Source organism: Phytophthora cinnamomi (assembly GCF_018691715.1).
Source record: "Phytophthora cinnamomi strain GKB4 chromosome Unknown Contig4, whole genome shotgun sequence".
In the NCBI taxonomy this organism is placed as follows: Eukaryota; Oomycota; class Peronosporomycetes; order Peronosporales; family Peronosporaceae; genus Phytophthora; species Phytophthora cinnamomi.
In genome coordinates this window covers 1,403,617-1,427,197 of record NW_027150937.1, presented here as the reverse complement: position 1 = coordinate 1,427,197, position 23,581 = coordinate 1,403,617, and the positions used below count along the sequence as shown (strand labels likewise).

Genomic DNA, 23,581 nt, shown 5'->3' with positions numbered 1-23,581 from the left:
ACTTAGAACTGGCGAGCCTTCATTTCCTCCTGGATGGCGATGGCCGAGGCGTACGAGTTGGCCGCGTACGTGGCGAAGTTCCGCTCGTTCGAGTGCGAGGGCACGATGTACTGACGCGGCACCTCCGGGAAGCCCTCGGGGCTGGTGTACTGGTGGTGGCGGTGGAAGCCGGCCTTCTTGTGGGCCGGCAGGTCGTCGTTCAGCCGCCACTTGGCGCCCTCGGCCAGCGTGGACAGGTGCTCCTGCGTGTATCAGCGATCAGAGTGTGAGCGAGGTTGGTATCAGCGCAGAGAGGGGGTGCGCGAGCGCGCCACGCACCAGAGTCTCGGCCTCGCCCTTGCTCTTGGGCGCCATGAGGTTGGTGATGAACTCGCTGACCGGGTTGCTCGCCATCTTCGCCTGCTCTTCCTGTGTCTCGTGTGGGGTTCTGCACCGCTCATAGGGCACCTGTGAAAGCGCATGACGTACGTATTTAAAGAGGTCGGAGGGGACCACCAGAAAATCTATTTGGGGTGCCGCACATAAAGGCAACTTGAAGTGAGATGGCTACATTAGTCCCAAGCGGACGAGCCGCCGAAGCCCACGTCCGGCGTGAAGTTGAGCTGCGTCAGGTCCACGGGCTTGGCCTCCGCGCTCTTGGCCTTCTTGCCCTTCTTGAACTGCTTCACGGCCACCACGCCGCTCGCGATCTCCTTGGGCTGTCGCTGCTCCTTCTTCTTGTCTGGCTTCGGCTCCTTCCGCTTTTTCTCCTTGGCGGCCTTCTTCTCCGCCTTTGCGGCATCCTTGGTGCTTGACTTAGACGCGGAATCCGTCTTGTCGACCTCGATAGGCGTAGACTCGTTGGATGTGGCCTGCTTTTTGTGGTGCTTGGATTTCTTCTCCGGCTGGGGAGGTGATACAGCCTCAGCGACCTTGACCGGGGTCTCGCCAGCTAGATTGTCGCTCTTGTGCTTCTTGTGCGCTTTCTTCTCCTTCTTGGATGCCTTATCGTCATCGCCACTGTTGTTTGTTGCAGTAGACTCCTTCTCAGCCTTGGGCTTCTTGGAGTCCTCACGCTTTCGCTTACCCGCCGCACCCTTCGCTTTCTTTTTGTCGGACGGCTCCGGCTTTTTCTGCTTCTGCTTCTTCTCTTCCTTCGGCGGCGCAACGTAACCGTGAACGCGCTTGTCCAACACACGCACGGCATCACGAACAACCAGGTTCGGGAACAGACGCTTCATCTTGAAGTTGTACTGCTTGTGCTTGGCGTCGAGCTTCTTGGCCTCCTTAATCTGCTGCTTCTCCTCTTCAGATATGTCAGTCTTCTTTTTGGACGACTTGCTTTTCTTCTTTTTCTTCTCATCGTCGTCACTGTCGCTACCGCTGTCTTCATTTCCATCATCGCTGTCATCGCTGTCATCGCTGTCACTGTCGTCTTCCGTCCCAGGTTTCGCGGCAACCTCGAGTTTTTTTCCAACGATGGGGTTACCAATCAAATTCAGCTGCCGCAGGTTTTCAAGAGAGCTCAGCGCCTCCAGACCGGACCAGTCGTCGATCTGGTTGTGACTCAACTCCAGCACCTTCAGATTCTCTGCACAGCACAAACACCGTTAGATCTTGATCAACCATGTAGGGTTCACATCGAACAACTCATTCATCTTACTCAGCTGGGCCAAATGTGCCGGGATCTTCTTGATCTTGTTGTGCGAAAGTCGCAGCTCCGTGATCTCCGACAACTGGCTCAGGTTCGGGATTTCCTCCAGCAAGTTGTGCGAACTATAACAGAAACGAACAACGGAACCCAACCTAACATCAGCACCCACACAAATCCAATCCAAAACCATGGACTCCCACATACATGGAGATCTTCTTGAGGCTCGGCAGTCCGTCCAGCACGCGCTGTGGGATCTGCGTGATGCGGTTGTTGCTAACAATAAGCGAGTTCAGCTCCTATTCACGTCACCAGCACGCCAAAAGTTAGCCAACTCTTCCACCCACACCCTCCAAATGAAGCCCCCGCCCACTCACCGGCAGCTTGGGCATCCAGTCCAGCGCCGAGATGGAGTTGTTGTTGAGCACGAGCGCCTTGAGCGTGCGCACGTTGCGCAGCACCTCGAACGGGATGCGCGTGACGCTGTTCTCGGCGGCGTTGAGGATCACGAGCTTCTTGAGGTGCTGGATCTCGGCCAGGCCGTCGCCGTTCAGCTTGTTGTCCGTGAGCTTGAGCATGGTCACGCGCGGCACGGACTTGAGCTGCGAGAGCTTGGTGAGCTTGTTGTGGCTCAGGTCCAGCTTGGTGGCCTGCTGCAGCCCCTCGAGGCTCACGATGCTCTCGATGCCGCGCGACGTCAGGTCCGCCTGCTGACCATTGCCCTTGACGATCTCGTCGCGGAATTGCAGCAGCTTCTCGGCCGTCAGCTTCTTGATGCGCGCCTTGGGCTGCTCCGTCGCGCCGGCCATGGTGCAGCTATCACTTTTGCTTTGACTGGTAGGCCGTTGCCCAGTCGATAGGTCACTGGAGCGGGGAGAATTTATGACGGCGATACAGTACCAGGCGACTTCAACTTGGCGACGAATTGCTCGAGTCGCGAGTCGCGACTTGACCTGGCCAGGCCTATCTACCGATGTCACGCGCACTTCGTGGACTCACGACGAGCCAAGGCCCATTCCGCCGCACGCGCGTACCCATGCGCGTTGCAGTTCGTGCGTGCGGCGCGCCCGAACGAGGCGACGACTTTAATGACGACTGCCGTGTAGGGGCCGAGTAGCGGATCGCCATACGGCTGACCATGCCGTTGATGCACATGTGGCCGAAGCTTGTTCGTGGTGTGAGGCCTTACGGCACGCTTCAAGTCCTGGATGGTAAGATTGACACCAGTACCATAATATCGTAGGTAGGTGTTGGTCATACACATCCCGTTGGTGGTCATGTAGAAGCACCTTACTGTGTGCCAAGGCTTGCTTGCCACGCAGTGCCTTGGTAACGTCGATCATGTGGCCAACAGCCGTCTGCATCGGAGATCTTGCCTGTGGTGGTCAAGAGCTTGGGATAGTGCGATGCTTGCAGAGAGCTACATCTTGTCTCCTAAGGCAATGTAATTGCGGCGCCTAACGCGGTCCAGACAGCTTCAACATCGTTACCAGCGCCAAAAGTGACCGTTGCTTCCGCCTGAACTATCCACTGCTCAAGGTTTTCGGTCGGACTAAGCCTTCGCCCTCATGGCGCGGGGAGGAGGGGAGCGCGTGCGCCTTATGGGAGCCATAATCTCTCGGCCTACTCCGTCGCCTCTGCATCGATGCCAGCAGATACCAAGTTGGACACCGAGGCATGACCATCCGGTGCGCTGGACGCGGTTTGCACGCCAGCGATCATCTCTTGCAAACCGGTCCCACTGCAATCGACGAGGCCAAACCCGCTTGATGTGGATTGAGTGCAGGGCGTTGCAGTGCCCTGTATCGCCGGGCCTCCGCATCGAGGACAGCCCTTGCTGCTGCTGCGCCATTCCACCGACGAGAGGGGGGAAGCGCTTGACGCACATCACGTCAATTGGAGGCGGGTCTGAATGCGCTGCTCCGGCGCCGGCGACTAATACCATGAGCTCGGCCGGTCTCGGCGCTTCCCGGAGGCAAACCGTACTTTTACATAGAGCGCCGAGCTAGAGTCTCCAACGCGGCGGCGGTCAGCGCCGGTGCCGGAGCGCGCGGCGATCTCTGTTATGGCGTGCATAGCGCTCCAAGTTTGAGTCAACCGCGCTCCGGCACATCTGCGCTCTCGCCACCACATCTCACCGCGATTTCATGTATAGTAGCACCGCATATGCCTGCCAAGCTGCCGTCGGACCATGTGCGCTCCAGGCGACAGCTCCACCTCGGGGCATTGCTCAAGCTCGGCAAGCACCCGCGGCTTCTTGTCTCTCTCGCGCGTTCCCATCAGATTGGCATCCCGGCGTGCAAAGCTGCAGGCCGCGGCGCCAGCCGGCGAGCGCTGGAGCACTGTCAGCTCATACATACCGCGGCCAAGGTGTCCGCTCCGCGGCTGAAATGGCGACCGGATGGGGAGACCTAACCGTAGAGGTGCGACGCCGCGACGGACAGGCTCGGGGCGGCGGCACCGAGCGGAGCGCGGCCGGCGTGGCCCACCACTTGAGCACTTGACGACCAGCGCACAGCCGAGCGAGCAGCACGTCTTGGTGGGCCTTCCGCTCCAGCACGCCGCCCGCTACGACAGACGCGGCCGTTTCTCCGAGCCTCTCCGCACCGCAACGCTACACACACGTGCGCGCAGCAGCGACGCCACTCACTCGCCAACTCGCGGTCTCTAGAGCACCTTACCGGTAGTCAACATGATGGTCGAGCCGCGCTACACGTCCGTCATGCGCAGCACGCGCAGCGGCAACTACTACAACGTCCCCATCTCGGCGGACACCGTGGCCAGCCGTGAGCTGTCGCCCGAGATGTCCACGTTCGCCAACTACGACGGCTTCGAGTTCGAGGCCGTGGCCGCGGCCTGGGGCACCACCTCCATGCGCCGCCTGCCGGCACTGGCCCAGCGTCGTGACCTCAACGCCGCGCTCGACGGCGTCGCGCCGTCCAAGGACCCGCACTCCTTCCAGCCAGCCTTCGCCTTCGACCTCAACCAGCTGGTGTCCGCGCTGACCAAGAGCTCGTCCAGCTCCAGCCGCAAGTCGTCCTTCGCGTCCTCGCGCAGCGCCAGCGGCTCCCCCGGTGAGCCTTCTCCCGAGCCTATGCCCGAGAGCTCGCGGATACCCGTGCTGCCTGTGGATTCCGAGGCTTCACCGCCGCGTCAGCGTGGCCGTCGCGGTGCGCTCTCCGGCGACGAGCTCACGCGGCCATTCGCGCCCACCTCTACAGCGCCGCCCGAGAACAGCATCATCTCGTACAGCATCAACAAGCGCAAGCAGAAGCGGCTAGCAGCCAAGGCACTGGCCGCGGCGTCCGTGAGTGGCCCCAACTTCGAGGTGGCAGTGGCCGATGCCGGTAACGAGCACCAGCCGCAGTACGTGCCACGCTACGTGCCCCAGTACCAGTCGGACGTGACGCTCTCGCCGCCGCCGTCGCGGAACCGCGAGCCTTCGCTGGACCAGCAGAGCTACGCGCTATAAGGCGGCTCGTTCCGTCCGTCGTCACCTCTACCATCATCACATCACCATCACCTCCACCACCTACTGGAAGCCCCCAGTCCCCATAATTATTATCCGCGCGTGAGTATGAGACCGTTTAATCTAATGAACGCAGCCAGCGGTAGCTGCGCAATTCCCCTCATCCTATCCATCTTCGCCTAGCACTGCATTTGCTTCTGCCTGCGCCTCGCTCTTCCCTGCCATCTCGGATCGAGAGCTTTGGTGCGCTTCGACCAGATGGGGCGGCCACATCATGGGCCGCTCTGTCGTGACGCCCGATAGTAACGCTGCACTGCGCTGCACACCGAACTGAATCATATTCGCGCTGCTGGGTCTGATCTCGCCTGCGTCTGCCTCGCCCGCCCTTCTTCTTGTTGCGAAGCCATTTCGACGAGGCTCCATCCCAGAAACCGCCCAGAGCAGAGAGAGCAGCGGAGGAGGAGGAGAATATCCAGGATAAGACCCGCCAATGGGCCAAGGACAGAGCTCGATCCCGGCCACCGAGGTGGCGGCGCTCGTGGAGCTGTACGACGCGCTGGGCGGCGAGCGCTGGCGCCGCCGCGACGGCTGGAAGCAGCCCACGCGCGACCCGGAGCAGTGGTTCGGCGTCGAGGTGGCCACGGGCCACGTGGTGGCGCTGGAGCTGCCGGCCAACGAGCTGAGCGGGTGTCTGCCGGCCGCCAGCCTGGCGCGCCTGCCGCAGCTCCGCGTGCTCGACCTGTCCAAGAACCAGCTGCGTGGCGAGATTCCGGCCGAGCTGCACGCGCTCGCGGACCTCAAGCGGCTCGACTTGAGCTGCAACGACATGACGGGCGCCGTCCCGCGCCAGCTCGGCGACTGCGCGCAGCTGCAGGAGCTCAACCTGTACCAGAACTCGCTGTCCGGCACCATCCCCAAGGAGCTGGGCAAGCTCCAGAGCCTGCGGACGCTGCAGCTGCAGCACAACAACCTGTGCGGCGCACTGCCCGACGCGCTGTGCCAACTCACGCAGCTCACGAAGCTCAGCGTGCGCGGCAACTGCCTCACGGGGAAGATACCGGCGGACATCGGCCACATGCAGGCGCTTGTGTTCTTGTCGCTGCGGAACAACGAGCTCACGGGGATCATCCCGCCGTCGCTCGGCTGCTGCAAGGCGCTCGAGTTCCTCAACCTGTCAAGCAACCAGCTCAGCGGCCCCATCCCGGAGACGCTGGGCGAGCTCGAAGACCTCGAGTATCTCTACCTCTTCGACAACGCGCTGGAGGGCCGAGTGCCCGGCAGCATTGCTCGCCTCAAGTTCCTCAAGGAGTCCGACTTCCGAGACAATCGGCTGCGTGGAGAGCTGCCCAACTTCTTGGACGGCTGCTCCAGTCTTGAAGCTGTCATGACCAAGTGGAAGAACCGCAAGGCCAGCTACCGTCACGCCATTCTGGGAGACCCCATGCCAAGTCCGGATACACCGCCAACGTCGTCGCACCAGTTCCTGCAGACCCTGGAAGATCCCCCGTCCAACTCGTCAGCGACCTTCTTGAGTCAAAGCTTCGACCACAAAGGCGGCAGTGACGAAGGTCTAGGAGACGGCGCGCCAGAGGACGACCCCGCCAATAACTCGCACCTCGTCGCCGAGTTCTCTCGCAAACGCGTCTATCAGCTCCCCGACGTGGCATCCAAGTCTTCAGCCGTCCAGGCACAATGATGAGGATATCTGCTGTGGTCACCTCCGTTTTATTTTCTTATAAGGGTTGCTTCTACTGAATGAACTGTGCGTTGCTGCATTCGACCTCGACGTGTTGCAAAGCCCCACCCTGTGGTGTGGCGAGTAGCAAATGTGAGCAGAGCGTTGCTTATCGTTATCGATAGTCCAGCGGTGCTGGTAAACGTGCGATGATGTTCACATTTGTTTGTAAACGACTTTCGAACGAATCGTCCGTAAAAAATCTCCAAGAATCTCGTTGAAGATTGTACAAGTACTGGCAAGCTTCACTCGAACGTCGAGACGGCAAGCTTTGAAGCAGGTTTCCTGAATTCTGCTTCCGGTAGCATTGAAAAACTGTTCTTTTGATATGAATCACTGCAAACTTGCACGGCGAGGAAGCTCACAAGCAGCAATCCAGAAGTGATGACTTCCACTGCAGCAACGGTCACCTGGAAGTCAGTTGTTCGACAACTTGTTGACGGAAGGTAGTAGTGGACTCCACCACAGTCCGGTACTCGCGAGTTGCGATTCGCATGCACTGTATTCGTTCTCTGGCTTGCCAGTTACCCTCTTCAGAAAGGGGGCTTGTACCGACGGCACGGTGCCTTCTTCAGGTGTTGAAGTTGCGAGAGTGGCTGGCAAAGCGCTGCTGCACTCCGCTTTGCATGGGTTCTCAACCGGATGCACATGTAATGCACCTTAGCAGCGCCCAGCGCTGACGGAAAGAAGACACATGAACTAATAGGAAGCAAGAGTTCACGTAAATACCAACTAGCAGTTGGCGCTACAGTACTTGGTGCGGCACTGTTCGTCCGTCACGTCAATTCAACGGGCAGTGCAGCCATCCAATTGCGATCGTCCGATTGTAACCTGTCAAATGATGACCATACGGTCCTCCCACGTGTTTCATAGAAATCGCAGTTCTTCTCCAGGCGAGGCGCCGCGATGCTGCTGCATGACGACGAGATGGAGGCGCTGGAGGCGGCGCTGTCCTTCGTGGACGACTTCGCGCACGACGCGCCGGCTCACGGGGCTCTCCCGTCGTCCCACGAGGGCCTCCGTCCGCTGCAGCGGCCCCCGGCGTCCGCCAGCGTGGCGATGACTGGAGGAGGACACGACGTCATCGCCGATGACGAGCTGGAGAGTCTGCTGCTGGAGGTGGGGCTCTCGGGCTCCCCCGGCGGCGTCAAGACGGAGCCCGGGACCATCACGGTGACCTCCCAAGCGGCCAGCTCGCCCAGCAACAGCTCGACGCTGTCCGTCGCGACTGCCAACGGCCCCGCTGCTCGCCGAGGCAGCCGCGGCGGCCAGGAGGCAGCGAGCGGCAAGACGAAGAAGCGCGTGCGGCTCAACCCGAACCGGGCGCGGGACAACCGCAAGAACGAGCTGGCCTACCTGCGCAACAAGGTGAAGCAGATGGAGGACCAACTGCAGTCGCTGCGTCAGCAGTACATTGAGAACAAGGACTCGACCAGCAGCAGCAGCGCCAGCACGAGATCCATCGTGGACACAGTAGGGATGCCCCCCGTGTGGCGCGACATGGCAGCGACCCAGCAGCTTCGGCGAGAGAAGGCAGAGCGGGAGAACGCGCGGCTCAAGCTGGTGCTGGAAAGCCAGATCAAGTTGGCCAAGAGTATGGAGGCGGTCATGCAGCGGCGAACCCGGCAGCAGTTGGCTGGCTTCAATGGCGTTGTGGCCGACTCGGTCGGCAGTGCGCCGGGCTCCACTTGGGACCTTCTATTGGACAAAGACACCTACGATACGCTCCTGGCTCGCGCAGAGGCCGCGTATGGAGAAGTGGACGACGTGCTCGCTGCCAACGGACTGAAGCACTTGGAGACGGCGTGCACCAATGCGCAAATGCGCGAAGGCCCCGAGGGTATGTACGTCGACATTTTCACCAACAAGATGCTACCGTTCGACTTCCACACAGCAGCTGAAGCGGTGTGGAGCCACTTCCGTGGCAGTGAAAAGCACCGAGGGAATCTGTACGAGAATTTCTCCAAGGTAAGGAGTCTGTGTTGTGCTGAGTTGTTCTCGCCATTTTTTTTTCTGACTGTGGTGTTGGTTTTGAAACGTGTAGGACGTTGAGTCTTCATCCGATACGGTTGCGGAAATGTTTGCGATCGAATTCATGGCGAACGACTTGGCTGCTGATTTTCGCGTCAAGCAGGTCGTGCGCCGATACATTGAGGACGATCGACAGGTGGTGGTGTGGGTGTCGACGGCATCGGCGCTCGAAAATTCAAAGTCGCCGTTTTCCAGTTTTGGGTTTCGTGAGAAGGGCTACGTGATCAGTAAGCGGGTGCGAGGCCGTGACGATTTCTCGATGTTCCAGACGTGCTGCTTGGTGTCGCCGCAGATGTCCGAGGGCGGGTCGTTCGACCTGTCGACCGTCGGTGCCTTCACGGAGTTCGTGCTGGGCTTCATGTTCGCAACCATCACATCCAGCCAGCAGCTCATTGAGAATGTCCTGATGGACCAGTCGCTACACCCCAAGCGCAAGGAGGAAGTGACTGAAAACCCATAACCGTCAATAGAATGAAATATTTGTACCTGTGCATGTTTGAATGGCGCTCTTTGCGTAGCTCTCACGTCTGATGCGCTCGAGTGCTCACAAGCTGGGAGAAAATGTCACTCCCAGCGTGTGCCGAACCCAGAGAGCCGTGCGTGTACTCGTGCTACAAGTTGTTTATCACCGTCTCACCTGCAACTCTTAGTAGCGTCACTCTAGGCAATTGAGGCAGAGTTCATTTTTCTGGGATCGCAGTGGTCGATAGGTCATGCTGCTAGGTCATGCTGCTAGGCAGGTTAATTGGAGGCTCGACCGATATGATAACCTTGGTTCTGATCCATGGACTCGGTAACTCCAGTTGATAACCACAGTTCTCGTCCCGTTCGAACGAATTTACATGCATTGATTGATGGAGTGGTCAGTCAAGGTATGTCTATATGGTTAGTGAAGCTGCGTTGTTCTTGATGTAACTCAAGTCTAAGGTGGCGGCGTCTTTCAAGGGGCCGTGATAGGTACCGCCACCCAGTACAAACAGTCTGCCAGCTTCCGTAAGAACACTGGAATGCCATCCACGAGGGTTTAATGTTCGGTCGGTCGGGATCGGCACTTTGGACCACTTCGAGGTGCTGACGTCTAGCATATAGACACTGTCGTCCTCAGATTGCGCCGTTCGTCCACCAATAACGAAAAGAAACTCGCCGATGGTGTGTGCTGTATGATAAGATCGCGGAGGCGGGATATCTCCAGAGCACTGCAGCAATGTCCAGCGTTGCTTCTCCACGTCAAACAGCCATGTGTCATTCATCCTTTCGTCGTTGAGCTGTCCATTTCCTCCAAAAACAACAAGTCGCTGCGGCTGCTTCCCCCTGCTGTCCAACCAGCACATCGAGTGGCCATCTCGAGCTGAAGGCCAGGCAAGATGCTTATTTGTGCTGTCATCTGTTTCGCTAAGGTGGACTTCATCCCACACAATGCTTGTATCAGTATCACCACCAATTGATGCTCTTGAGATACATCGCAGCGTCAGTAACTGATCGCTCACGCCTTGTTTCGTCCTGCCACCGAACATATAGACTACTCGGTCGCCATTTTCCTCCTCAATCGACACAGCTGCATGGCCAGACCGAGGTGCAGGAATCGCTCCTGGATGTTGCAAACAACGTGGCAGTAGCCACTGAAATCCCCGTGGCGAAGCTGGTACGAGTAAATGCACGTCGGAATCCTCACCCCGAGACGAGACACCGCCATACACACAGTAGAATTCGCTTCCCCTGTTGCCGATGGCCGATGTCGTATGCCAGGCACGGGATGACGGCGCATCGGTTCCTAGAGTGGGGACTATATCCCAACTTGAATCGTCATTCTCGTCGAGTACAAAAACTGCGGGCTTTTGTTCACGCACAGCTCTTCCGCCAAAGAGGTAGATGCGGCCATTGCTCCCTTGAAAAAGTGTGTGCCCATTCACGGCAGCAGGACCTGGATTACCCCGCACTGCACTCATTGACCACCCTTCACGAACCGAAGCAATCACCGCAGCACGAACACCAGCGTAACGTAGCTCCGCATCGCCACTTGCCTCCATCCGTTGCATCTTGTCCACCGCAGCGTCCACAATACTTTGAAGCTTCGCATGGCATTCCTTATTCCGTGGCTCAAACTCCAACGCAGCAACCAGATCATCAACAGCACATCCGAACTCTCGCAGTTCAATATACGCCGCTGCTCTACGCATAAACGGCTACAGTTCGTCGTCAGCCGAAAAACTAACTCGGTCTTCCCACGTTGTAACATTCTGCACCTTTATCGTCGGAACCACCTCAATAGCCTTGGAGCAATCTGCAACAGCAAAATCGAATTGCTTCAACTATACGCACATGCAATAAATGTTGCAATAATAACGACGTAAGTCATTGCAACCCCACTCTACAGTAGTGGGCTCAATGACGCCGTCCTCACCTTCAAATACGCGGCGGCTCGGTTCGAGAGGCACACGGCGTTGGTGGGGTCCAGTGCAATGCATCTGTACATCACCGTACAGCAACCAAATGAAATTGAGTTGATGCATTAATTGCGGATTGGATACTGTAGAGCTGCATCGCAGACCGAGAGTAGGCGGCGACGGCGTCCTGCATCTGGCCCTGGCGGAAGAAGGCGTTGCCCTCGCTCTTGGCGGCCGCCGCGAGCTGCTCGTCCGCCGCGGTCTGCTGCTCTGCCTGCTCTTCGCGCAGCAGCTGACCGTGGCCGCTGGCGCTCAGCAGCTCCCGGAGCTGCGCTGGCGAGAGCTGCTGCAGCTCGCGCCTCAGAGCCGCCGAGTTCTCCATTTCTGAACTTTGGATCAGCCCACCCACCCCCGTGTCAACCCACCCACCGAAAAATGGGGTTTTCTGGTGCAATCACCCACCCTGGGTTTTTCGTGGGAAGCAATCCCCTAGTATCTTATCGACCAATTACACATCACTACCTATCTCTTAACGACCAATTATGCGCTCGGATTACGCGATGTCATCAAAATCCTGATTGTACGAACAGTTCACTATCGCTCCAGTAACACTTTCTATAGATCATCTTACACAGGTAATCGATACACACAGGTTCTGTTGATATTAAAAATACGCATGTAGCCATCATTTTACATTGCTATATTAATTACTAGAGATATAGCTACATCCATGCTGAATCACTGTAGTGCGTCCTTTGGGCCGGAAGGGCACTGCATTGAAGCGGAACCTGAGGCAGAACCAGACCAGCCACTCGACTGGCAAGAAGAGGCCGCCAGGGACGAGCATGGACGTCGTGTGGGGCCGCTTCCAGGCCGCGTACCCGCGCAGGGGCTGCACCGTGATGGACGACGACGCGGGGAAGCTGCGGCAGCCGCTCATGGCCAGCGGCAGCGAGGACGAGGACGAAGGCGACGCGGAGCTGGGCGGCCTGCTGCCCCGCGAGGGGATCCGCCCGCAGTTCGACGAGGGCGCCGCGGCGCGCAGGAAGCGGCGGCGCCGCAAGGATGACGAGGACCTGGGGGAGGTGCCGCGCGGCTTCTCCGTGAGCGTGGAGCCGCTCAAGCTGCTGCGCTCCGTGGGCTCCTGGATGGCGTCGCTCTCGGCCGCCGGCAGCCTGCTGGTGGGCAGCCCCAAGAGCTCGCTGCCGGCCTCGCTGTCGGCGCAGATGCTGTCGCACAGGCGCAGGAAGGAGAACATGGAGGAGGTCTCGGACCGCGCGCTGGCGGTGCTGGCGGTCATCACGCTGGGCTTCTGCATTCTGCTGCTGCTCGTGGTGTACTCGCAGGCCGCGTGAGGAGAGAAGACTGAGAGACGTCATGTATCACCACTAATCCCCCCATGCAGTCGGAAGCTCCACGTAGCTGCTGCAATTAATGAAATGCTCCTGTTATTTGGCTTTAGGTGGAGGTCGTGGGCTTCTTCTTGTGCTTCTTGGTGTTGCTGCGCTTCTTTGGCTCGACCTCGAAGGCGCTGGGGCACTTGGCAGCTAGCGGGCACGACGAGCAGGACGGGTGTTTGGCGGTGCACACGGTCTGGCCGAAGCCTACGACGGCGAGGGACAGCTTGCCCCAGTGTTCGCGCGGGATCCAGTCCTCCAGCTCTCGTCGAGTGTCCTCCGGGTTCGACGTGGACGCCCAGCCTAGCCGTTGAGCGAGGCGGTGCACGTGCGTGTCCACCACGATGCCATCGACGTGACCCCACGCCAGCAGAGTGATGACCCGGCCGATCTTGGGGCCGATGCCTGGCAGTTGCAGCAGCTCGTCCAGTGAGCGAGGGATGTCGCCGTGGAATTGGGTGCGTAGAATAGCAGCCACGCGCTTGAGCTGCTGCGCCTTGCGGTGGTAGAAGCCCACGGGCTTCAGCACTTCGCTCAGCTTCTCCTCAGTCGTAGCCTGCACGACTTCAATGGTGAGGCCTTCGTCCTTCTCTCCGAGTTGATGCAGACGCTGCATCGCCGCGTACGTGATGGGGTCTTGTGTCTGAGAGCTGAGCAACGCTGCAACCAGCAACTGGAAGCGCTCCACCTTGGCGCAGCTCACGCCCTCAGCTACGCAGGCGTGCGTGCCGAACTCGTCGATGGGGGTCTTCGTGTCCTCCCGTGCTTTATACAGCTCCAGCAGCAGCTCTAGGCGCCTGTCGGGCTCTGCAGACTCGGAGGTGCCGGCGCATGGCTTGTTCTCACTGTCGGATTCAGGCTCGGTCTTGATGAGTTTCGCCCGACGGCGAGGGCTCGCCTCCTTCTCCTTCTCTTTACTTCGTGCACGCTTGACAGTTGTGCTTGTAGACTGCTGCGTGGTGATTTCTACCTTGACGTCGGCGCTGCTGTCGGCTTTTGCGGCCGAAGCGAATGCAAACCGAGTGAACGGGTTGTCGCCGCCACCATCCATCGCTTTTAACGGGGTGCACGTGTGACTATCAAAGCGCGAATGGCAGGTTAACGTCGAGGAGTTTGTGCACGCCCAACTTGCGTGATCCCATGTTATGTGTGTGTGGGTTAGTCTGGTCTCCCTGTTCTGGTGCGTGCTACTTTGACCTCGTACTCGTCCGCCTCGATTTCGAGAGCGTGGAGGAGGGTGGGGTGGGGTGGAAGGGTGTCCGCTCAAGTTCTATGCCAACGATCCTCAATGGCCGCCATCGTTGCCTACACTATCTACCCGTTGAAGCTTACGCTTCATCCCCGGTTCGAGACGCGGTCCACGTACGCGTGGTAGATCTGGTCGAAGAACTGCGCGTCGTCCAGCAGGCCGATCAACGTCTGCTTCAGCTGCTCCTTGCTCACGTTGGAGGTCGTCGCCTGTTGCTTCTGCTGCTGTTGCGGCTGGTTCTGCGCGAACATGCCCATGATGGCCTCACCCGCAGCGATGCCGTCTGCCTTCGAGATAGGGATCATGCCGCTCGAGCTAGGGACAGGCTCCTGCTTGACCGAGCCGTTGACGCTACCACCACTGCTGCTGCTGTTGCTACGCTTGCCCTTCGGGGAGCGCTGCAAGATCGCTGTGGGGTTGGCTGCGCCGGCGCCGCGGCGCTTCGAGTCGTCCCGCTTGTTGCGGGAGCGTCCCCGATTACGCGACTGCGACGGCGGTCGCTCCTGCTGCTGCTCGTTCTGCTGAGGAGGCTGTGACGTCTGCTGCTGTTGCTGCTTGGGCTTCGCCTGCGTCTGAGCAGGAGACTGGGCCTTCGCAGGCGGCTGCTTCGTCGGTGTAGCGTCCACAATAGCGGCAGCCTGCGGGGCCTTCAGCGACTGAATTAGACTGCAAGACCACCACCACAACACCTTACCGTCAGCATTTCATCAGTCGCCAACTTCCGAGTCACAAGCCATCGTACCGTTGGAGCAACTGCAGGATCTTGCCGCGGTCCTCCTCGGGGAAGAACCAGATGCCGTAGATGGCATAGCCCGACGAGTACGCCTGCAGCACCAACACACCGTAGTGAGCACTATACCCTCCAATATAATAGATCCGACTCCACGAGTATCTTACCGAGTCGGGGCTGCGCAGGATCAGGAAGCTGTCGACGTTGTCCACTTGGAGGTGCTCGTCCAGCGGCAGCGTCATGTTGGTGGTGCTCAGGCGGTTGTTCACGAAGATCTGGAAGCGCGGCGCCGACGATCTGCAGCCACAAACACAGTCAGCGATCCGCTCTGCAGGCTCGGCACAGCTGTCCACGCACCTCTTGACCACGAACAGGCAGCCCTCGACGTCCTTGCGCTTCTGCAACATCATCAGCGCATTGCCCAAGACACCGGCAACGTTAGTACGTCCGTAGGGGGCAGAGGAGCTCGAAAACTTCAGCTGCACTACAAGCAAAGCACCGCACCCAGCTCTGCGCGTCCTGGTCGAACTCGTACATGACGACGTGGCTGGCGGTGTCCACGATCTCCATGACGTCGGCGTCCTGGCGCTTGAGCACCTGCAGGTTCATGGCGTTGGACTGCGCGCGGTCCACGTGCACGCCCTCGGTCGCCATCTTCGCTCTTAAACTGTAGGCGCCAAGCTTCTCGTGCGTACAAGGAGGTTTCCTAGTGTAGTGACTGGCGTCGAACGCGCTGCTGATACGCCGTTAAGTTGCTCTTGGCGCAACTTGTTGCAAATCCTGCCAATAACTGCCTTTGACGTCACAATTCCTGCCTTATTGTCACATCTCGAGCACGTCCGCCGTAGCATCCATGGCGTTGTGGCGCGGCGCCGTGGCGCTCGTCTCGTGGACGGCGCAGCTCGTGCGCGCGCCGCACTCGAGCAGCAGCTTGCCGAGCGCCATGTCCGTCCCGTCACCGGCCGCGCGCGGCGCCTGGGGCGCCTGGAAGAGCTTCCTGGCCGCCGGCCCGCGCCGCGCCCGTCGCCAGTCGCACGCGGCGCTGGAGCTGCTGGAGAAGTTCCGGCAGGGCCCGGAGACCCAGAGCGAGTGGAACCTGCTGCTGTGGCGCGCCACGTTCCCGCTCGTGTCGCTCGTGCTGCTCACGCTGCTGTGCGTGGCCGGCCAGTTCGGCCACGCCGCCTACTCGCTGGTGGTGACCCCGGTCTGGTACCTGTGCAACTTGGCGCTGGTGGCCGCGCCCTTCCTGCTGGTGTTTCGCTTCTCTGCACTGGAGGACGCGGCCGACGGTGAGGCCCAGACCCGCGTCTACTACGCGCTGGCCGCCGTCAGCGCCGCCATCAGCCTCGTCGAGTGGTACATGAGCCTGCCCGCCAGCAGGTACTCGTGGATCGTGGGCAACACGCTGTTCGGCATCGTGGCGCTGGGCGCCGTGCCGCTCTTCTTCAGCATGCAGCCGAGGACGCCGCGCTCGCAGTACGACGACCTGGTCATGGAGCAGGAGCAGGACCACAACAGGATGCACGGCGTGCCCGAAGAGGACGAGCAGCAGGACGGGGTATACAGGGCCCCGAGGTCTCTCTCGCTCGGTGCGAGGCAACGCTCCGGTGGAATACGCAGTGACGGTGAGAGTGAGAGACAACTGAGGAACGAGCAGGTGGAGATCCAGCGACAGGGACAGCCCGCCACGCGGCTGCTGTACGGCTGCGGGTTCTGCGTGTTCGTGCTGTGGCTCATCATGTTCTCGGCGTACAGCGCCGCGCGTGGCGGGGAAGGCGCGACCAAGTCGTGGTTCCTGCTCTACTTGCTGTCGCCCGTGCTGTGCATCGTGCTCTTCTGCTCTCGCATCGCGCGCGCGCGATTCAGCTTCGAGCACGCAGTTGCGTACAGCACGCTGGTTGTGCATGTGCCGCTGTTTCTTGGACACTTGTGTGTGCGGCTGTTCGCACTGGCGGAAGACCCTGCGGCATCGTCGGCGACCTCCAGTGAGTCGTGGCTGAAGCTGGCGATCTCAGTGCTCTATCTGCTGCTCATGCAGGGCTACTTCTTCGTGATCACGCACATGGTGAACAGTATGTCAGAGCCGTTCTCGCACCCGACACTGTTGTACGTGGGACAGCTCTACTACTACGTGTTCTGGTACATTCTCGTGGGCTCAGACACACCGATCGACGCGCTGTATTGGGCCATGCTGCTGCTCAACAACATTCACATTGCGTTTTTAAACACGGGTGTCTACACGGATTTCAAGCGCTCGTCTTCAGCATTTCTGGCAGTTCCGCTGCATGCCAACATCACCTCGTCCGTTGCATTTTGCCTGCGCACTACCACATCGGCTATGGATGTGTCTAGATGTTTGCCGCGTCGGAGGTCACTCGGAAGACGAGGTCTCTTGGGGCTGAACTGCGGTGTGGCCGGAGCTGCTGCGATGGAGACAGATGCTGATTTACTTGAAGATGGAGATCACGATTGCGAGTTCGAGAGCGGCTACAGCTCGGATGGGTTTATTGTGACACGAAATATTGATGAGAAGGAGCCTACTATCGGTGAGTTGCCGTCTTGGCAAGAAACCGGGAGTCGAAACCGTGAACGTGATCGAGGTGTAAGCACTTCGCGGAGAGATACCCACGCATCAGCACTGGACATTTCTTCACCATCCCGCAAAACAGGTACACGGAAAGCCTCCTCTCTTCGTGATAAGTGCTCGAGAGCTCAAATGAGTTGCCGAAAGTGTGCCGACCGAACGAGTGGAAATGGAAACGTAGCACCGTCAATTGCCACGACGGCTTCTACCTCGAGAACAGCTACCAGTGATGCTCTGCGGCCCCTGTACTTCCTGATGAAACTCGCGGAGCAAGATAACATGGCCGACACAACCGCACTTATTCTGGTACCTTCACTTTTAACGCTACTGGCTGTTTTTGAAAAGCCAGGTAGTGCCCTCGCGGTTCTACAAGACCAAACGAACCTGTGGCTGCGTTGTGTGTGCATGTTCATCGGACGGCTTGGAGGTTCTTTCCTCGCCCGAGAAATCTTCACATGCAAACTACGGTCTCGACTACGCTCATCACCTGAGGATGTGGGCGAGACGACCCACCCTGATGCTATCACCGGCAGTATCGACGGCATGCCGGCACGGCTGTGGATACAGCGTCTTATGTTGCAAGACTTCCACGCACAGTTTTGGTATCTCACTGCTGTGACTATGGTGGTCACTTTCGGCTGTTTCGCTCGCATCGACTTGCCACTGCGCTTTGCATTACTTTCGTGATGCGAAAAAGTTTTTCGACGAAAAAATATCTACTACGATGAGGTAAGAGCAGCCATAGATTGTGCTGGTCTAATATATGCAAGTTATATAGCCTATTGAGGGGAAGGAGCAGGGGAATGTGGCGAAGTGCCTTGATCTGGTGCAGCCAAGGCGATGTTGGCGCGCTCTATAGCCTCGGCTAGGAGTTTCTCTTTGCGTACCCAGCGCCTGCGGCGAACACTGCGTCCGACAAGACGGTTGAGCTTCTTCTTGATGCGCTGTCGCTCCTGTAGGTCTGGGTCGAGACCGCTTGCGTGGGACTGCAGCTCTGGGGGTCCACTTTCCTGTGTATCCTGCTGCTGCAGCTTCTGTTGGGCACGCAGGAAGTCTTTGAACCTGGTAGCGTACTGCCACTGATCGGTGCCGCCGAAACCCGGGTCGACAACCCAGTGGTCGAGATCGAAAGTGCCGGCACCATCGGTCATTAGAGCGTTGGTGAACTTAGGTGGATCCGTGATGAGAAGATGTCCAGGTCGCAGAGAACCCCACCCAGTGAACACTTGGTATCGCTGAATCTCGTACACGGCTTGTTCCTCGATCGGCAGAGCAAGAATCTTCTCTTCAAACGTTCTAGGCTCTTCCGAAGCTTCACGGCGTGTCGGGCTCTCGGGATTGTGACGGGTTGTAGGACTTCCACTCGGCGACAACACCCGACCAATGGCATTTGCAACTTGACTCACTGGGAGCACCATTTCACGCAAAGGATTCAGGAACCGGTCCTCAAGGACTTGGGTCGAGAATGCGAAGCCAGTGTACACCTTGTTATCTGCTTCAGACGGTCGGCGATTCGGCAGGGCCTGCTGTTCGGGTAGGTCGAATCGCGGTTTCTCCTCGTTCAGGTCAGCCTGGAAGCGTTCGTAGCGCAACTCCGGTGGTGTCCAGCGAGCTTTATCCGGGTTGCGGCTTCCACGTCGGTGGAACTCCTGAAGAATGTGATAATACTCTGGGTGCATCTCGCGCTTGTAAGCTTTGTAAAGGAAGTCACGCCCAAGGCACAGCAGGAGAGCCAGGAAGAGTGCCAGGTAGAACTCGGGTAAACCAAAAATGTGCGGGAATGCCGTGTCTGCTACTGATGTAGGGAACGATGCAGCAATGACGTAGCCGGAAATGTACCAGAAGACGATGGAGACGATGAAAGCAAATGCCGTGATGGCATTCCACGTGACCATGTTAAGCGCAAGCTTCACCCACCCAACACTGATCAAGCAGCAGTACGCGATGGCACCGCACAGGTCACGAGAGAAACCATTGCCAGTCGAGTCCACCGGCCCACCAATGATCATGGCCGGCACTAGTCCGCAGACTACGCATTCGTAAAGGGCTTCAGCCACCCATTGCGCGAGGATGCGTAGACTGAATAATTCTCCCTGCGCGCCGATATGGTAAAGTCCAGGGAACTGCTCTGCGATACGTGCTGGGACTTCTTGCTCCATAATTGCGACGATACTGATGGGCATCGATGACCAGAAGACGTTGTAGCCGTTGATCCACATATTGTTGAAGAAAAGCGTACCGGAAGACCCACACTGAGGCAGCACAGCCAGCACAAACTCGGTGCCAAACAGCAGAATGTTCTTGTACACCACGTACAACGCAAGTTTGGACATACGCCGATAGTTCCAGTGACCGTGCACAAGTAGCAGTCGCTTCAGGAAACGAAATTGAGCGATGGCGAAGTCACTCGCATTCACTGCCTGCATACCCTCGTGGCCCGAAATTCCAACGCCGATGTGCGCTTCCTGAATCATGGCGACGTCATTGGCGCCATCACCGATGGAAAGTGAACGACAGCCGTGCAAATTGGTTTTGAAGAGCCGAACCACCTGAGCCTTTTGCTTCGGTGAAACACGGCAGCAGATGACGGAGACGCACTGTTGGGATACCTCTAGGAACAGCTCCGACAGCACGTTGTTGCTGAACACCATTGTCAAGCTCCGGCCGTCAATCACGATGGCTTGCGGTTGAGTGTCCTCTTTTGCTCCGTTCGCTTGCCGCTCCAAACGCTTTCGGGTCTCAGTACAGCGAGCCAGTAGCATGTCGTAGAGATCTGAAGCCGACGGTGTTGTCTCCGAGTTAATCATGATACGCTCCATGTCGTTGTTAAGAAGTTGGCACGCAAAGCCAATATTCACAGCAGTTTCTTCCTTGTCGCCCGTGAGCACCCAGATTTTGATACCAGCCCGAGACAGGTCTCCCAGCGTGGATGTCACTTGGTCCTGAAGCCGATCCTCAATCGCTGTAGCGCCCATTAGCTGCAATCCTTGCTCTAACGCTTCCTCGAGCTCCTCGATACGGTTAGGTTCACCACGCTTCTGCCGCGCCATTTGCTCCAGATCACCTAATGCTGCGTCGTACTCGCAAGACCACTCAGTATACGCGTCCGGGGTGAGCTCCTTTTGAGCGATGACAAGTGTCCGTAGACCCTCAGTCGCATACCGCTCAAGGTGTGCAAGTGTCGTTTCTACGATCGCCGGATCCGAGGACGGGGCCAAGCGGGGAAAGATAACAGAGTCAGCGCCCTTAGTCAACAACAAGATGCGCTTGTCGGGCGTGCGCACCACAACCGACATCCGCTTGCGCGTGCTGGTGAAGTCGACCATCTCAAGGAGTTCATAGACTACTTCCTCACGTTTACGAGGAACCGAAATTGCTACTTCACCGTTTCGACGAGCTTGAAACGAGTAGCCGAAGTAGTTGGCACCAGACACTAGAGCGAGCTCATCTGGTGAGGAAGCAGAGAAACCTGTGCCTGTGTCATTGCCCGACAAGGTTTCTCGAACAACGGAATGGCACACTGCTAGGTGTACGAAGAAATCGTGAATGCGAGCAGCCTGTTCCGGATGCAGGCGTGCATCGCTATCCCGTTCCAAATCCCCTGCAGGGTCCAAGAAGTTGACGTTCTCCGTCTTCACCAGAATGGGCGTGTTGTCCGCAAGCACATCGCTAGCTGAGAGATCCTTTCCAAGTCGCCGCGTAGCTTCTCGACCTATTTCAGTGGTGCCACGCCCGTAAGAAACCCCGTGAATGCTCATCTTGCGAAAGTCCATTTCGTTCGCAGTTAGCGTGCCGGTTTTGTCACTGAAAATATGTGTGACTTGACCCAGGTCGTCGTTGAGATCGGAGTTCCGCACTAGAGCTGGCGTGTCGGTCACATCATCATACATGGCTAGATCGCGGTTCAAGAAGAACGTTTGGTAGGTCTTGACGATGGCGATGGTGACGTACAACGTAATGGGAACGAATGACGCGATGAGGATCCAGTAGTAGCCCAGGTAGATCAGGATACCAACAACGTCATTGCGGAACGGGGCAACACCAGTGAGATTTTCAAGGTGCAAGTACGTCGCGCCTTCGAGGTTCTGGGAAACCCAGAATGCGCACAGCGCCGCTCCCAAAACGCACAACGATGCAAGAATTGCCATCAAAAGCGCATTGCCGCGATTCACGATGGCGAGAATCTTGCTGATCTTGGTTGGGGGAGTGTGAGACCCGGCCTGCATGATCTTGGTGTCGCTACCCGTATTCAGGACTAGGCCATAAATGAACGGGGTGTTACGGATTACACAGCCTCGCAGGACCACATTCTTGAGGTCGATCGGAATGGCGTGCCCGCTCTGTGGCTCGAAACGCCCAGAGAAGTTGTTGACGTCATGGTTGGGTTTCTCGCAAATCACTCGACCAGGAAGCTGAGCGAGGGCACGCGGGTCACTGAGCTGTGAAAACGTACAGCTCAAGGCCTGACGCACCTTGAGATTCGTCTCACCATCCAGCGATTTCGTCTCCACAAAGCAAATGCCAGTAGGGGCATTCGGATCTGGTTCGGAAACAGCGAGCAAGAGGACGTCGGCCGGAATCGATTCGTAGTTCACCACCTTAATGATATCTCCGACAGCAACGCTCCGCCAGGTATCGTCACGAAAGCAGTCCGGTTCGTCCAAGTCGAAGATGTGGGAAACTCGGGCATTCATCTTAGCGTCCGCGATGTGGCGACCACGATCCTCGATGGCGGCAAACACCGCGTCAATTGACAGTACGAGCATCAGCACAATCCACTGGTACGGAATCGTCTGCGTCGACGAGATCTCGGGGATGATCTGACCCGCGCCGACCAGCAAGAAGTAGAAGTTGGCCACCTGCGAGAGTCGCCCGTAGAAGAACCGCGGGATGAAGTTGAGCTTGGTGTACTTGGCGGTGATCACCTTGTTGTTGCAGAACTTCTGCGCTGCGTTCGCTTCGGGGTCGTTCACGAAAATGCAGCGAGCGCTGGACTCCGCCAGGCCCAGCGCTCCTCCATTGTCTCCCGTCGCTCCGTCGCTCACTGCCGACAAAATCGACATGGTCGACGTGCCGAGCCCCGCCGCCGCCTCCGCCAGCATCTTGGGGGCCCACCCACTCGATGCAGCCACGGGGGACTCGCCAACCTGCACTGTCCGGTACGACGACGCCTCCGCGTCCACTGACACATCGGTGACCCGCGCCGCCCCCGGGCCCAGAACAGCTTCGAAAACGGTCATTGTCGCCTCCCAACGGCGGAGATCAGCAGCTTGTAGCCCAGGAAGCTTCCGCCGCTCGGTGGAAAATGGCTTTCGTCGGGCGGTTGCGCTTCAAGAATGAAGACTCCCAACTAGTCACGCGGCCGATAAAACGACCGACCGACAAGCGCAAGCGGTGGTTGTTTCCGCCTTGCGACGTCTCCAGCCTAAATATACGAACGCAGCAGAGCAGAGCTGAGCAGTAAACATTTAGTCGTGAGCCTCAGGAGTTCAATTCAACGGCAGATGCTGGCTGGCCATGGATTATGAGGTTCAAGGACGTCACGAAACGGGTGTGGGGTGTGACTACTAGCGTGGCTATGGCACTACCAGGGCTGGGCCCACAGACCTAGAGCTTGTTCTGGATCTTGGCCTGCATGGCCTGGCCGTCCTCCTGGGAGATCAAGGACTGGCCGGTCGGCACCTTGATGAGCTCGTCGCCGTCGAAGCGCGGGACCACGTGGATGTGCGCGTGGAAGACGGCCTGGCCCGAGGCCGCGCCGTTGTTCTGCACGATGTTGAGGCCGTCACAGCCCGTGGCCTCCTGCACGGCTCTGGCCAGGCGCGGCAGCTCCTTGAACACGTTGGCCGCCACCTCGGGCGTCATGTCCAGCACCGTCGCGAAGCCCGGCGCCTTGGGCAGCAGCAGCGCGTGGCCCGGCACCGCCGGGAACGCGTCCAGGATGGCCAGCACGTGCTCCGTCTCGAACAGCTTGTAGCTCGGGATCTCGCCCTTGATGATCTTGAGGAACACGTTCTCCGGGTCGTACGCGATGCGGGCCATGGTGGATCACTGTACAGTAGTATCTGCGGTGGGGGATTTTTTTTACTGTGCGGTCAAGTTTGGGTCTCTGATTAAAAACCCTCTCGAACTCGATAGATCACTAGCGGAGCGGAGCCCCGCTTGCGGGGCTCTTTGCTTTGGCCAGTGACACCCTGAGGGTGGGTTTCTTATCTTCCTCCGCAGGATCCTGCGCTGGGCGAGAGTCGTGCGCGTGCGCGTGCGATCTCGACTCGACCGGGGTGGGCGCCATCATCGTCTTATCTTGATATTCGCCGAGCAGGGTAAACTTTCAAAAACGGACAGTTATGGAAATACAGCCTGGTGTGCGGG

The 23,581-nt window shown here is 58.4% G+C and overlaps 12 protein-coding genes across 13 annotated transcripts; 5 read left to right on the top strand and 7 right to left on the bottom strand.

Moving 5' to 3' along the window:
* Window positions 1-2: 2 nt before the first annotated feature.
* IUM83_05473 (Protein phosphatase 1, regulatory subunit) lies at window positions 3-393 on the bottom strand (the record flags this gene model as incomplete). The annotated part of the gene is made up of 2 exons (XM_067929612.1): window positions 3-242; window positions 319-393. The coding sequence occupies 2 exons, from the start codon at window positions 391-393 to the stop codon at window positions 3-5; spliced, it is 315 nt and encodes a 104-aa protein (XP_067799568.1).
* A 158-nt stretch (window positions 394-551) lies between these two features.
* Window positions 552-2,439, bottom strand: IUM83_05472 (Protein phosphatase 1 regulatory subunit; the record flags this gene model as incomplete). Its single annotated transcript, XM_067929611.1, has 4 exons — window positions 552-1,570; window positions 1,643-1,755; window positions 1,838-1,929; window positions 2,008-2,439. The coding sequence occupies 4 exons, from the start codon at window positions 2,437-2,439 to the stop codon at window positions 552-554; spliced, it is 1,656 nt and encodes a 551-aa protein (XP_067799649.1).
* Window positions 2,440-4,352: 1,913 nt separating this feature from the next.
* Window positions 4,353-5,102, top strand: IUM83_05471 (uncharacterized protein; the record flags this gene model as incomplete). The annotated part of the gene is made up of 1 exon (XM_067929610.1): window positions 4,353-5,102. One exon carries the CDS (start codon window positions 4,353-4,355, stop codon window positions 5,100-5,102), a length of 750 nt encoding a protein of 249 aa, XP_067799648.1.
* Window positions 5,103-5,589: 487 nt separating this feature from the next.
* On the top strand, window positions 5,590-6,795 carry IUM83_05470 (LRR-GTPase of the ROCO family; the record flags this gene model as incomplete). The annotated part of the gene is made up of 1 exon (XM_067929609.1): window positions 5,590-6,795. The coding sequence occupies one exon, from the start codon at window positions 5,590-5,592 to the stop codon at window positions 6,793-6,795; it is 1,206 nt and encodes a 401-aa protein (XP_067799529.1).
* A 945-nt stretch (window positions 6,796-7,740) lies between these two features.
* IUM83_05469 (M96 mating-specific protein family) lies at window positions 7,741-9,325 on the top strand (the record flags this gene model as incomplete). Its single annotated transcript, XM_067929608.1, has 2 exons — window positions 7,741-8,802; window positions 8,879-9,325. The coding sequence occupies 2 exons, from the start codon at window positions 7,741-7,743 to the stop codon at window positions 9,323-9,325; spliced, it is 1,509 nt and encodes a 502-aa protein (XP_067799461.1).
* A 1,059-nt stretch (window positions 9,326-10,384) lies between these two features.
* Window positions 10,385-11,631, bottom strand: IUM83_05468 (Serine/threonine-protein phosphatase; the record flags this gene model as incomplete). Its single annotated transcript, XM_067929607.1, has 5 exons — window positions 10,385-10,504; window positions 10,830-11,048; window positions 11,109-11,174; window positions 11,267-11,330; window positions 11,414-11,631. The coding sequence occupies 5 exons, from the start codon at window positions 11,629-11,631 to the stop codon at window positions 10,385-10,387; spliced, it is 687 nt and encodes a 228-aa protein (XP_067799462.1).
* Window positions 11,632-12,094: 463 nt separating this feature from the next.
* On the top strand, window positions 12,095-12,604 carry IUM83_05467 (uncharacterized protein; the record flags this gene model as incomplete). The annotated part of the gene is made up of 1 exon (XM_067929606.1): window positions 12,095-12,604. The coding sequence occupies one exon, from the start codon at window positions 12,095-12,097 to the stop codon at window positions 12,602-12,604; it is 510 nt and encodes a 169-aa protein (XP_067799733.1).
* Window positions 12,605-12,707: 103 nt separating this feature from the next.
* Window positions 12,708-13,697, bottom strand: IUM83_05466 (endonuclease III-like protein 1; the record flags this gene model as incomplete). The annotated part of the gene is made up of 1 exon (XM_067929605.1): window positions 12,708-13,697. The coding sequence occupies one exon, from the start codon at window positions 13,695-13,697 to the stop codon at window positions 12,708-12,710; it is 990 nt and encodes a 329-aa protein (XP_067799463.1).
* Window positions 13,698-13,981: 284 nt separating this feature from the next.
* Window positions 13,982-15,279, bottom strand: IUM83_05465 (Decapping enzyme complex component DCP1; the record flags this gene model as incomplete). Its single annotated transcript, XM_067929604.1, has 5 exons — window positions 13,982-14,561; window positions 14,638-14,720; window positions 14,793-14,922; window positions 14,983-15,023; window positions 15,130-15,279. 5 exons carry the CDS (start codon window positions 15,277-15,279, stop codon window positions 13,982-13,984), a joined length of 984 nt encoding a protein of 327 aa, XP_067799464.1.
* Window positions 15,280-15,478: 199 nt separating this feature from the next.
* Window positions 15,479-17,070, top strand: IUM83_05464 (putative transmembrane protein; the record flags this gene model as incomplete). Its single annotated transcript, XM_067929603.1, has 2 exons — window positions 15,479-16,971; window positions 17,064-17,070. The coding sequence occupies 2 exons, from the start codon at window positions 15,479-15,481 to the stop codon at window positions 17,068-17,070; spliced, it is 1,500 nt and encodes a 499-aa protein (XP_067799465.1).
* Window positions 17,071-17,988: 918 nt separating this feature from the next.
* Window positions 17,989-22,449, bottom strand: IUM83_05463 (phospholipid-transporting ATPase; the record flags this gene model as incomplete). Of its 2 annotated transcripts, XM_067929601.1 has the most annotated exons (3): window positions 19,119-19,132; window positions 19,383-20,273; window positions 20,565-22,449. In XM_067929601.1, 3 exons carry the CDS (start codon window positions 22,447-22,449, stop codon window positions 19,119-19,121), a joined length of 2,790 nt encoding a protein of 929 aa, XP_067799466.1. The 2 variants fall into 2 exon arrangements, with proteins under 2 accessions (XP_067799467.1, XP_067799466.1); XM_067929602.1 differs by having other exon boundaries at window positions 17,989-22,449.
* A 367-nt stretch (window positions 22,450-22,816) lies between these two features.
* IUM83_05462 (putative HIT domain-containing protein) lies at window positions 22,817-23,251 on the bottom strand (the record flags this gene model as incomplete). The annotated part of the gene is made up of 1 exon (XM_067929600.1): window positions 22,817-23,251. One exon carries the CDS (start codon window positions 23,249-23,251, stop codon window positions 22,817-22,819), a length of 435 nt encoding a protein of 144 aa, XP_067799735.1.
* Between the last annotated feature and the right edge of the window lie 330 nt (window positions 23,252-23,581).